Below are 13,260 nucleotides of genomic sequence, written 5' to 3'. Positions count from 1 at the left end.
TCTAATTTACTTTAACTACCAAATTTTCTAAACTATGAGGATTTGATGTTTTCAAGATGTCTTTTTCTGTGTCACTGTTGCTGAGAGTTCAAAAGTTAAGGGTGTAGAGCACAGTAGCCTCATCCTTGTTTATGAAGGAAAAATGGGCAGAAAAATGTTCATTGGAACAAATTCTATATTTCAGATAAGTTAGTAGCTATACCTGTTTCCTGAATCTGGAGTGTCAAATCAAAGAAATACGTATAATTTAGTCATTTGAAGCTAACATGGATGAAACGGTAGGGGCTTTAACCCTGGTTTTGTCAAGTTAATTTCACAAATGTGTAAGAACTTTAAACTAGAAGTGTAACATTTAACAGGAAAAAAAACTTCAAGCAATGGGTCTGCAAAATATCTTGCATTTTGTGTTGCAGCTGCTAATGAACAGCACCAGAAGAGTGAGGGAAGTGCTTATACCCTTCTACTTGGTACCTGTCAGACTACATCTGAATTGTTTGTTCAGTTTTGGGATGTGACAAACTGCAAGGAGTTTAGCAGGGGACTACCAAGATGGTTGGGGTTTGGAGCACTTGCCCTTTGTGGGGAGATTGAGGGCTTACTCAGTGTAGAGGAGAAGCAGCTTTAGGAGTATCTAACAGCATCTTTCCCCTCCCCATGAGGAGCCCATCAAGATAATAATGGCACAGTAGTGCATGGCAGGGAGACAGTAGGCATACATTGAAATCTGTTTCTGTTGTGATATACGGAGAATTTTTTTCACTGTAGGGGCAGAGCTGTGCTACCTCCATTCTTGGAGGCTTCCAAAATATGACTAGGTAAAACCTCAAGTAACTTGTTCTGATTTCATAGCTGGTACTACTTTGAATAGGATATTGTCCTGGAGGTCTCTTGTGTTTTCTGTCTTATGATTCTGTAATCCTATCTTGCTAATAGATGGCAAATGGACGAGATCTTTGGTTTTGTTATTTTAAACACTTCAGATAAGAGGGCAAAGTAATAGCAAATTATTTTAAAAGGAGTTAATGGAGGCATTTAGCTGGCACTATGTTTATTCAGAGCTCCAAAGTCTCTACAGAAAGCCTAAGAAGAGTGCTTACACCCCTCTGCTTTTTGGGGCTAAGAATTGCTAAATTATAGCTGCCATACTGGCTGTAATGCTGTGCTGCTTCTAGAAAGATACTGCATAGAGCTGGCTAATTTTGTTTCTTTTGCTGAAAGGAATTTCTTTTTTGTCATTCTTCCTGGCATGTCTTACTACAGGGCAGGGAGCTTTTTGAACTTTTTGCCTTCATAAACTTTGGTAGTCTTACTACTGATTCTCTAATATGACAGTTTAGTTCAATCTAATAACAATGCTGAGAAGAGAGATCAATATTGAGGTGGGTCTGCTAAGATATGCCACTGGTTTTGTGTTTTTCACTCACTAAGAGAAAGCTGTAACAGTGCAAATGGTGTCTGTCATCCAGCTTTGTCAGAACATGGATATTAGAACAAATAGATGGAATGGCCATAGTAAGTCTGGAAATACCAGTTTTGTAGCAATTCAGTTCCAGCCAGCTATTAGCTGAAAATATAAAAGTTACTTAAAAAGCCTAAAAAAAATCTGGTTTGCTTTTATCTCTACCATACTTACTGCTTTGTGAAAAACACTAGATACAAATTTCTGTGAACCAAAGATGAGAACAAACAGATTTTCCACACCATCGGCCCTGGCTGCAGAGAACATGTTATGTGCAGCTTTTTCCAAACATGATTTAGATCTTTAGCATCTTTGAACCTGCGTGGAGCTCTGTGAAGAGTCCTGTGATCTCAGCAAGATTTTGGCATTTCATTTTGAATCAGTCTGTGCAGTGATGCTCTTTGTGATCTGCTGGTCCACTGGGAAGCATCCTGAAATCTAATTTCATGCAGACCACTAAGTGACAGATCACCATTCCCCAAATGGTCTGCATGATTAAATGTGCAACCCCAGAAAAAGGATTCTGTCAAGTTTAGATGTAAGAATGTGTCTACTGAATGAGATACAGGCTACTGTAATGAAGTTGTCTAAGGTTGGTATATTAACGTCCAAGCTTAGTGCTTGGAGCTAAATAAAACTGTTTTGAAAGAATTTTTCTAAAATAGCTTTAACATTCTGGGTTTGTTAATGGAAGGGACTTTAGTAAAAAGCTTCAAGAAAAGCAGTAGGTGGTACCCACAGGTGTCATCCACTAGATGCCGCACTTCTCAAGCTTTAGGCGGTGGGATAGGTCGGCTTAAAATACTGAAAAGCATTTTCTGTTATTAAAAAATAGCCTTGATTGTGGGGAAAAAAACCCAGTGCTCCTATTGCAACTCTGAGTTTCTAAGTTAAATTCTTGGATCATTTCTTGAAGGACCTAGATAAAGTTTCCTTGGAGGGGTGGAACTTTTCACTGGCTTTTGAAGAGTTTGTGGGCAGTTAAGTGTTTCTAAAATGGATACAGTTCAGTGTTTATATATAAAATCTCATTTAACTGACGTTAGCCTGTCATCAATAAATTGTTTAGTTTTACATCTGTCTGAGAGGTTTTTTTCAAAGCACAGTTTCTGAATGTAAAAGTATTTTGACAACAGAGATCAACAAAGATCAACTTCCTCAGACTCCTTTGATGTTATCATCAGTTATCTGACACACTTCCTTAATCTACTCTGATGATAAACAGTGGTATGCTTAACAATTGTCATTCAAGGTTTTGAAGAGTCATGAATTTGCTAATAAGGTAATGGAGAACATTTAATCATGGAATTCCACATTCAGTTCTATCAGTGAAGCAGCTACTTGAAGTCATTTCATTATATCAAGTCATGCCAGTAGTACCTCTGCTATCTGAATGGATGGATCTTGTAGCTGCCTGGCAGCTGGAACCTCAGTCCCTGTGTGCTAATTTTTTTTTCTATGTTATAAAATGTATATTTTCTTAAGAGTCTATAAGCCCCTTCTACAAAGACATAGCTGGTACAATGGAAATTTCAGTGAAGAAGTCTCCTATCCTTGCTCTTGTTTTTAAGGAGAGTTTATCTCTGAAAAGACATCTGCTTGTATATGTACTTGCAGTTGAACTGGAATCTGTTTTCTAGGATCCAGCTTCCCTGCTGGCTGGATCTTGTAATGCATCTTCTCTTGTTGTTTACCAACTTGTTAAACTTCTATTGGTGACACAAAGTCCACTTTATGATTTCAGTGCAAGATAAAAGGTGGGAGACAAGACGGTTTGAATTGGAGAGTGCATTTGTTTAAATGAAAATAACATTTAGATAAAATAATAGGAGAATGCTTGGCCATTGAGTAGAACCTCTTGTATGAAATTCAAAAGAACTTTGCATTCAGTAGCTCTAAACTTTGCAGTTTCTGCCTACTGGAGATATGCTGTTTCTTTGAGTACAGACACATTGTGTCCTTCCCTATTGTACCACTGACTTTAGCATCACTGGGAAGAAACCTTGACTGATCTGACTTGCAGAATTTCAGTGTGACTGCTAAAGTATGCTTCTCCTTTGGGAAAGATTTCCAGTATTACTTGGTATCTGCTTATAATTCAGAAGTTTATTTTGTTAATACTTGATGCTTTATTATCCCATATTATTTGTTTTCTAGTGTTTTGCTCTCTGTTTGGTTTTTTGTTTTTTTTTTTAGGTTGATTGAGATAGCAGGAAGCAGATTTCCTACTTATTTTGACTCAGATGAAAAGCTGTTCTGCATGACTCGTAGCATTCACCTGTATCGAGAGCTGACCTGTGGCAGTGTATTGAAGAGGTATTCTTTTCCAGAGTTTGATTTTTTTTTAAATACCATTTTGACTGGTATTATGATTTAAATACCATTTGACTGGTCTATTATGATATTTGGCTTATCACAAAGCTTTGTGTAGAGTAGTTAATTTATTTGAGGTCTTTTCACGTTGATAACAGCATGATCTCCAACAAAGTAAGCTTGCTATAGAAAGACTGACATTGCTCTTCTCATTTCATAGCATTTCACTAATCCATCTGATTTTTTTCTTATTTCTGATAGACAATTTCTATACAATCTTATCCCTATAAGCCTTTAGAGGGGAGTATTCATGTGACAGGTCTTGTCTTGGGTTGTAGAGAGACTGTAGGATGAGAGTTTCATTTTCCATGAAATAGAATTTTGCTTCTCCAAAGCAGTTTATTTCCAGGAAGACTGGGACCCCGTCAGCAATGGAAGGGAGGCATTGTTTAACCAGTCATCAGCCTAAATATTCTTGTTGGCAGTGCTGTATTTTCGTGTTGTTACCTTATGTTAATTTATGAACACATTTTGCAATTAAAAATAATTAAGTTGTATTTTAGCAATATTTGATGTATTTTATATTAGTAGGAGAATTATTCTAAGATTAGTTTTCTAGGGCAGCTTTATCAGAAACAATGGGTAGCATATTATCAATGGGGTAGGTTTGGCATACTGTCTTTAGAGGCATATAGAAATAAGTTTGGTCGTCTGCATATACAGACACCAAGAGTTTTGAGGCCTCAGATTCCTTTTCTGATTTCTTCATTACATGCAGATGTTAGTGGAGGTGGTGTTTGAGGGAGGAAAAAGAGGGGCTGACTTTCAGTTTTCTCACGTAAACCTTTCAAGCAATTTCAGGGTTCTAAAATGGTTCTGTTGTCTAAATAATGCTATGCATGACTGAGTTTTCCTATTTGTTTATTGGGTTTTTTTGTTGTTTCTTTTTAGGATTATGTCTTTGGAAGAAGAAATTATTTCAAAGAACGTTAAACTCATAATAATCGACTCTGTTGCTTCAGTTGTCAGAAAGGAATTTGACACAAAACTCCAAGGCAACCTGGCTGAGAGAAGTAACTTCTTGGCTAGAGGAGCATCGGTATTGAAGTATTTGGCAGAGGAGTTCTCAATACCAGTAAGTTCTTCCTAAGTTTTTGGTTTACAGTGTCAAGTAATAACATCTGAGAAGAATGGAAATGGGTGAAAAAAACAGAAGAAGCTTCTATTGGGAATCTTCATGGAGGTACTTGTTGGAAAATAATGGGGGAATGGGGAAATGGTAATTGTGTATGCATGCTAATTAATGCAGATAAGAGGGTAGTTAGGATAATACAGATAGGAAGGCTCAACAAATCCTTGTCTGTGGATTTGCCTATAAAATATAAAGGAAAATAAGGGCACTCATGCAGGGACTGTGTGGAACTGATGGAGAAGTGCTTCAGAAAGCATAAGCAGCATAAGTGCCTGTGTGTTCCTTCATTATATGATCCACAGAGGATCATGTCAACTCAAAAGATGTTATTGAGACTCAACTCTTGGAAATATTTCCTAGAATAGGTAACGTACTTGTCACTCCAGTGTAAAAGAGAAACTGGCAAGAACTTGAGTCAGACTGGTGAAACCTTTTCCTTCAGTTGCTCCTGAGGTCACAGGAACTATCATTTCAGAAATTTACATCAGAGGTGTGGAACTGGCTGGCTTAAGGGGAATAGATTTCCTCTGCCATGTAATTTTAAAGACTTTTGATGGAGAAACTAAAATCCCACATAAATGCCCTTAAATTTCATATACAAAGCATAATGTCCTAGTTAGGGCACCCAGTATTGTTTATACTGCTTTAAAAAGCCAGGGAAGAATTGTAGTTAAGTATGTACACTCCCATTTTGGGAAAATATTATGCAGTCTTTCTGAAAAAGGGAGAAGTTTTATGGCAAAATACAATTTTTCTCTATTTTCTTATTATTCAGAAATCCCCCCTTTCCCCTTCACTTTCATTTATAATGGTGAAACTGAGTTGGATTGGAGCCTCTGACAGTTTAGGCTGCTGCCCTACTTACAGGCAGAGGGACAATGTTCATATTTTAGAGTTGGACAGTATGAAGGAACCTAAGATTGTGATCACCCCGTGTAAGAAGAAAATAAGTTTCAAATATTTAAAGGTTTCCATTACAGTACAGCCTAACATGTTTGTTTGGAGGCATTTGCAATACCTGGTGTGCTGCTTTGTCCTTGCATCTCACTGTGAACTCGTGTAAGGAGCTCTGGGATTTTGGCCAGAGACTTGTGCTTTGGTCACAGCTCTGTCTTCTAAATTAGTCCATGAGATATCTTGACTTTTAAATCAAAATCTTCAAAATATCCATGTTATGACATGTAAATATACAGGTTGAAAGATTGTATGTTTTGTCTGCATTTTTATTTATTGTCATTGGTAACACAAAACATTTTATGTTACAAAATAAACTGTAGGAACTCCTACAGCTTAGACTTCTAGGAGGGAGTTGGCTAGAGATTTGGGTTGTTGTAAACATGGATCCCCTAGGCAAGGCTGTGTATGAGCAACGTGCAAGATCCCACATTGGAGTGTGTTGTGCATCTTTGAGTGTTCATGCATACTGGAGGTAAATGTGCTGTTGCATACATCTCATTAATCTCTGCTACTCGAGGTAACAGGGTATTCAAGGTTCTCATTTTAAGTAACTGTGTTGGAATTACTTATGTGTTTTCACTTAGAGACTAAAAGAACATTAGTAAGGCTGCAAAGTGATTACTAATAAATCGGACACACGAAACAATATGTAATATTTTATGGCAGAATTGTGCAACTGAATACTGAATTGGGCAACCAGTAGGGGAACTCAATCCGAGACTGAAAAAGGTTCAGAGTTGAACTTGAAGTCAATCCTTGTGGCTGGAGCTAACAGGTCAGGTGAAAAACTCAGTCGTTGAGCAAGGGAATTGGAAATAAGGAGGTTGTGTAATTGTTACTGGAGCATCTGGTGTTCATAGCATAGGGACAATGGTGAAAAATCAGTTTCCAAAGAATAACCTGGAAAATGACTGAGAGAAGGGGAAAGAAGTCTTAGTAAGGTGTTTGTTTAGCTTAGCTAAGGAAATGTTAAGTTTCTTCATTAGTCAATATGTACCTACTTGAGGAAGAGGTATTTGACAAAAGCAACCTTCTCTTTGGCTGACAAAGGCATACCACAGTTCTGTGGCTGGAAGCTGATTTAAGCCAGTCCAGACTTCATGTAAGGGGTGTGCTCTTATGTGCACTAATTAATCATTGGAATGCATTACTAAACATAAGGAGCTTCTTGTCACTGAGTATTTTTAAATGGGCTCCCCCTGTTTCCTAAAAAGGTAATGGATTCATGTCTGATGAAATATGGGAAAATATGCTGTACTGCCATGTTAGGCTGGAGTTCAAATTACTTTATTGCAGTTCTTTGTTAGCTTTATAAAGTCTCTAGCTGTTGATCATTGAGTGTTGATGGTGTCAGGATATTGACCCTGATGTGCTGAAGTGGCTAGTGATCATAGCTTTTACTGAACTCAAGGGGAGCTGTTTCAAACCCAAGTAGCTCTTTATAGAGGTATGAAGCTTTTGATTGAACAAAAGCTGACCTTAATTGCCTTAAAACTGACGGTCATTGTTCAGTAAATGCTCTGCACCTCTATTTCAGTTGTAGAATGGGTGAGTTCTGAAGATGCTATGTGGATACAGTCATTACCACTTGGAAATGACTCATACTATACCTTCCCCTTGGAAAGTAACACTTGCCTTCCTCAGTGTAAAATTTAAATACTATGCTCTAAATGAAACCTAAATCTTTTGAGATGAGAAAAAAAAAATTTAAATATATTAGTTGAATGGCACCTTCTTAGTCACTGAGTGAAGCAAGTGAGAGGGTTGTGTGATCAGAAATTTTTGCGTGAATTAATGGTTTTTGAAATTTTTGTTTGTAAAGTACAGGGTTTTTTTCATATATGGACAATGTGAGCTGTTTTTCAAACTGAAATATGATGCCTGATTTCTTTTTTTGATCTCTTCTTCCACCTAATTTACCAGTAAGCCTGGTTCTACCCTAGGTTCTTCACATGATGCCAGGATAAGAGGCTGCTTCGATTGTGGTCTGTTGACAGCCCACCCAGCAGTTGTACTGATGACTGAACAGTCACTGAAGCTTTTTTGTCTGTGGAACACTAGGAAATGGAGTCCCTTTTTCCCTATCCCTGCACACAGTTGTGCCAAAACTTAATCTTTTCTGCCAGGTTTGGTTGAAAGTGGTCAGTTAGAGCAAGTGATTGCTATGAAGCTGAGAAGGACAGTTTGACTAAAAATCAAACAAAAACCCCTTTATTTTTTTCAATCAAGTGAGTATATAAAGCTATATGTAAGTTTACATTAAATGTACCTATTTTAGTGCATATTGCACTTGAGAGCATTTGGATCTGAATGTTAGAGTGTATGTTGATGCTGTCTACCAGGTCACTTACTTAAGCAGCAGTAATCAATTCTGTATGTTTCTGTCTAGTTTTCTGACATACATAGCCTTCTTAAAAAGAATAGCAAGCAAAATACACTTCAGATTTTTGTCTTATACTTTCTTCCATATTCATAGACAATTACTTATTATTAGTAGGTGGTATTCATTAAAGTTAGTTTAATGTTCATGCTGGCTGAAAGAGAAATGATGTCTATTTAAGTGGAGAGCAAAAATTTAAAACCCGATTTGACTAAAATGAGATTTAACTGTTCAGCTTATAAAAAAATTATTTATAAAACCTGATCTCCTAGTTGTTAGTACTTGAGAAAAAGTGTGAAGCTGGCTAGACACCTCCATGGAAAAGCACTCTAAAAGTGGCAGTTGCTAAACTAAACAGCTTTGAGCAGTCTTTGCAATGTCAAATTGAGACTGAAGATGAAACTTGCATTGTAAATCCCCAAGGCTAATCAAGTTATGACACTGGATGTCCTTCATACTTTTGTCTGGGTTGTGTTCTGAGAGCTGGGCAGTGAACCTTTGTTAGTGAAAAGTGGAAGTGAACCTTGTTATGATCAGTTTGTTCATAATCACCATTATGAGCAGATGTATAATAGTTGGTTTTTTTTTAATTGTTCTTTCTGAGAATATGAAATTGCTTAGGAGGTGAGACTTTCTTTTCATGGTTGTGATATATAGTGCAAATGAAAGACAAGCCTTAAGTAAATATTCTCTAAATGCTTTTATTCGCTATGCTAAATAAATTAACAGTAGTCAAGCCCATAATTTCCACAGGTAATATTTTTCTCCTTTAGATGCCACATGCTCCATTTAAAAACAAAAAGTTCCCTTTATGGGTTTTGATAACATTGCAGCAATTAAAGCTGTCATAGTCAATTTTCTTTTCACACTCCTAGTTCTCACATTTTTTGTTGCAGTGTTTCACACTAACTTATGGGTTCTGGTCTGTAAACTTTATGCACAAGACTTTCATTGCTTTGTTAAGTCAAATGTTTAGCTAAATATATATTGGCCTTTAAGTTGTGTAAGTTGGTTGATTTTTTTTTTCCTTCTCAAAATCAGTTTATGTGCACAAATTACTTGACAACTGCAGCATTACTTTCTTCTGTCTTTAGTTTAGTGTGTTTAATTTTATCATCTCAGCTTCCTGCTATAAAGTGTCAAAATTCAAGTGGCAAAGAGAGAACATTAAAACTGTCATTTTTCTCTCTTTTTAAACAAGTATTTCCATTTGGCCTCATCCTTGGTTCTCTTTTATTCTGTTTCTACATAAATGGTTGCTTGTGAGCTCCTCTGTACCATTGCTATTGCTGTTCTCATATTTGAAAATACTAGTTTAAAGAGGTAAACACATTGCAAAATTGAAAATTTCGGAATAAAAGTTGTTTGAGTTCCCTTTGTACTGGGAATAAATATGTAGAAAGTTTAATCAAAATGAATAGTTATTTTAATGGTACAGTATATGACAACATTGTGTGCTGACTTTTCTAAAACTATTGAGATACCTTAGGCTTCCAATTTAACTTGTCTGTGTGTGGACTGTAAGCTGCTGAAAGGCAAAGTTTGTTTTTATATACTTCGCTATTAAAAAGGTATTTTTAATGCCAGTGTTACAGAAACAGTAATTGAATTATCTTTGCAAGTTGTTTAAACCTAGAGTAAGGAAAACTTTTATCTACTTCCAAAACTTAAGGGACTGGTTCCCTTTAGAAGTTTCTATGTTTTACCACATTGAAACATGTGTTTCTTTAATGAGGAGCTAACCTTATCAGAAGAAAACATTTTGGAACTGAGTTACCAGAATTTTACTAGACATATTTAGGCCAGATGTGGTTCAAACAGTTTCCAGTGGTGAGAATTCAGTGGAAAGTACGGGCTCTTTTCTGTTAAGCTGGTAATATTTATGTAAAGTGTCTTGTTGCTCAAGTTTCAAGCATATTTTGTGTTTGTGTAGGTATGTGAACTTGAATAGCTTTCCCAACTGCTAATAGAAAGATCTTTTATTTCTACATGATCACACTGAACTCCTGGCCATCTGCTTGCTGCAAATGGTTGAGGTTTACCTAATAATGTAATTCTCCTTTTTTCTGTGGGGCTCCTAATTGCTTTGTTTCTCTCCTCTCCTTTTCCCCGTACATATAAGTAGCTTTGGTACTGTTTTTCATGAAGTTTGTGTATTTCTCTAGGGAGAAGCATGACAGTTAAAGTAATTCGTGATTGTTTGCTTAGAGGACTCAGAATAGTGCTTCTGAACCTGTAGAATTTTATTAAGATAATTCACCAACTTCCTGGAGAAAATCAATTGTCCTTCTGTGAACTCAGTAGGGTGAGAATACCCAAGTGTCTTATGCTAATCATATTGTGAACATTATCCACAGAGGCAGTGGTATTTAGAATATTGTAGATCATGCAGAATTTTCTGACTTCTATTGTTCTGTATGCATTAAACACTGAATATCCCTAACTTTTGTTTGAGCCATGTAAAATGAGGGGTAATTTGTTTCTTAAATCCGGAAAGTTACTTTCAAAACTTAGCTTTCTTCTAGTAAAGAACAATTCTAGTTCCCTTCTAGATCTCACTTCCCATGAACTAAAATTCAAGTTGTTGTCCATGGCCTCATTAAATGGTGAACTGCCCAGCATTAAAATTTAGTATTTCTGGTAGTTATAGCAGAACTTCTGGTTTCAAATTATTCTCTTTAGGGGCAAAGAGAATTACTTAACCTCGTTCAGTGTGCTTCACCACTTTAAGTAACAGTTTGTGAAACAAAGAAAACATTTTACATACAGATTCCCTCCCATGTTATATATAGCAGTAATTTCATGTCCAGAACTGAGTCCATAGCTTCGTTTTTTTTAAACAAATATTGTATTGTTTCCTTTGTTTCTTACAAAATCTTGCTTAAAAAAACAAATGACAGAATTTCACATATGTCAACGCTGCTGTTTGTAAAATGTGGTTTGGAATAAATTTAAATTTGTGCTATTGTTTAATTAGGAAAACAAAATGGTTAAAGGGGACTTACAAACCAGAGTTTGCCCTCAATAAAATGTCATAAACCCAGTTTTTGTTGGCAGATTGTTTGTTTCTCTTATCCCTCTGCTCTGCAGTACTTAGTGAAAAATAGTTTTGATAAGAGGGAGTTAATCCAGCTGCTAAGGGTCATTACAGTGGCAAAGTTAGATCATGATGTCTTCTCCCGTGGCTGTGAAAAATTATTCTTGGAAGGTAAAACTTTGTTTTAGTTTGAAATGCCTGGTTAAAATGTAATTATAACTATCTTCAGTACTGCTGCCATCTGTGTACTTTTTTATATGTGTCTGGAGAATATACATTTCTGCAGTTTATGGCCCAACGCAGTGTTCCTTTTGGACTGTCTGTGCTCATAAAGTGTTTAATACTGTTGAGGAAAAGGAATGAGAAATGGTAGAGCAATGTTTCCTGTTTTCATGTGGTGGTGAAGTATAGAAAAGTAGGTAGTTTAAAGCTATATGATACTGGAATTCAGTTTTGTTTTTCTTTTAAAATATTCCCTCCATTGCTTTTTCCATTTTACAGTGCAAGGGACTTTGCCAAAAGCTATCATTCTGTACAACTGCACATATGAAATTATGTAGAAGGAAGGCACCAGTATTGATGTGTAGGAGAGGGGGTTGAGAGGAACATTTTATTATCAGAGCAGATTTGAGCTGCTATATGACAAGGCTTGCTATAAAGGAGGGCAGACACTTTCCCTCTTATCTGCCTTGAGTTGAATTTCTGAAAGACACAATCCAAAATAAATTAGCAGTTGCTTGTGCCTTCTAAGCTTTATTTTTATTACACTTTTCTTGGTGTGTCTTTACGTCATCTGGAAAGCCAGATGCTCAAAACTGAGATGATATTCCAGATGAATCTCTACCAGTGTTTAGGTATGAAGAAAAATTCTTTTCTCATGCCTTGAAAGACATTGTCTTGTTTATGCATCATAGTATACTCTAAGCTTTCTTTACAACTGACTTACTATTTATTAAAACCCTGCATCTGCTGACTCTGTTACTTAGCAAGTTGCTCCTCCTTCAAATGTGTTATTTTTCCTGACTTGTCAAGGTGGCTTTGAATTCTAAATTTATATTCTGGTGTATTTGCTATCTCCTCCCTATTTTCTTTTTTCTTTTTTTCTATTTTCTTTTTTCAAGGAAGAAAATAATTATTTCTATTACAAATTCTTTGTGTAACTATTAGATAGATCCAGACTTGAAGCAAATTAAATTATTTTTTTCAACAGGAGACCTTTAAACACTGGCAACTGCTGTGCCATTTTCCAATAAACTTTGCATCTAGTCTGTAGTAGATTCATAATTTTTCTCTATTTTACATAACATAACTATTTAAGATATTCTACTGCTAAAATAAACATACCAATATTTATTTATTTTTTTTATCCTCTTCCCTGTCATATTGTTACTCTGTATGTGCTGCAGAAAACAACAATAATTGTACTGAAGGGCTTTGATGCATTTTATTGGGAGTTTAAGGTTTGGCAAGATGTAGTGCTTTGACTGTGTGCAAAATTGCCTGAACCTTTAGGCCAATAATGTATGTAATTCTGTAGAGAAATAATTACATTTTGGTTATTCCATTCTTTTCACGTGTATTCTTGTGCCTCTTTCTTGTCCTTTGGTTTTATTTAAACTGTAGGTTATTTAGGAATATTTCTGTATTTGCGTAATGTGTAGATGAAAGTGATTCTAGTCTCTAAACAGGGTAGCAATATGAAGAATAGTTAACCAGATTACAAGTTGTTGGTAAAATATTACCTGTAAGAGCTCAGTATAGACTAATTAGTGGTTTGATTTCCAGATTCTCTAGAGCTTGTTTGCTTTATGGTTGCTCAGCCCCAGGGCTCCTGGGAATAAAAAGGACCTGCTGTGCAGTAGCTACTTTGAACTAATGCTGTACCAGCCCCCTCGGGGGAATAAGAGGAAATTAAGATTGGG

The 13,260-nt window shown here is 36.2% G+C and overlaps 1 protein-coding gene across 1 annotated transcript in view; it reads left to right on the top strand.

Moving 5' to 3' along the window:
* The window catches only part of RAD51B (RAD51 paralog B), a 391,590-nt gene that overhangs the window by 14,639 nt on the left and 363,691 nt on the right, over positions 1–13,260 (top strand). Inside the window, 2 exon segments of the mRNA XM_030452706.1 lie at positions 3,656–3,775; positions 4,724–4,907. Of these exon segments, the coding sequence (XP_030308566.1) occupies positions 3,656–3,775; positions 4,724–4,907 (304 nt within the window).

The sequence above is a fragment of the Calypte anna genome, chromosome 5A, assembly GCF_003957555.1.
Source record: "Calypte anna isolate BGI_N300 chromosome 5A, bCalAnn1_v1.p, whole genome shotgun sequence".
NCBI lineage: Eukaryota > Metazoa > Chordata > Aves > Apodiformes > Trochilidae > Calypte > Calypte anna.
This window is presented reverse-complemented; position numbering and strand designations above follow the sequence as displayed.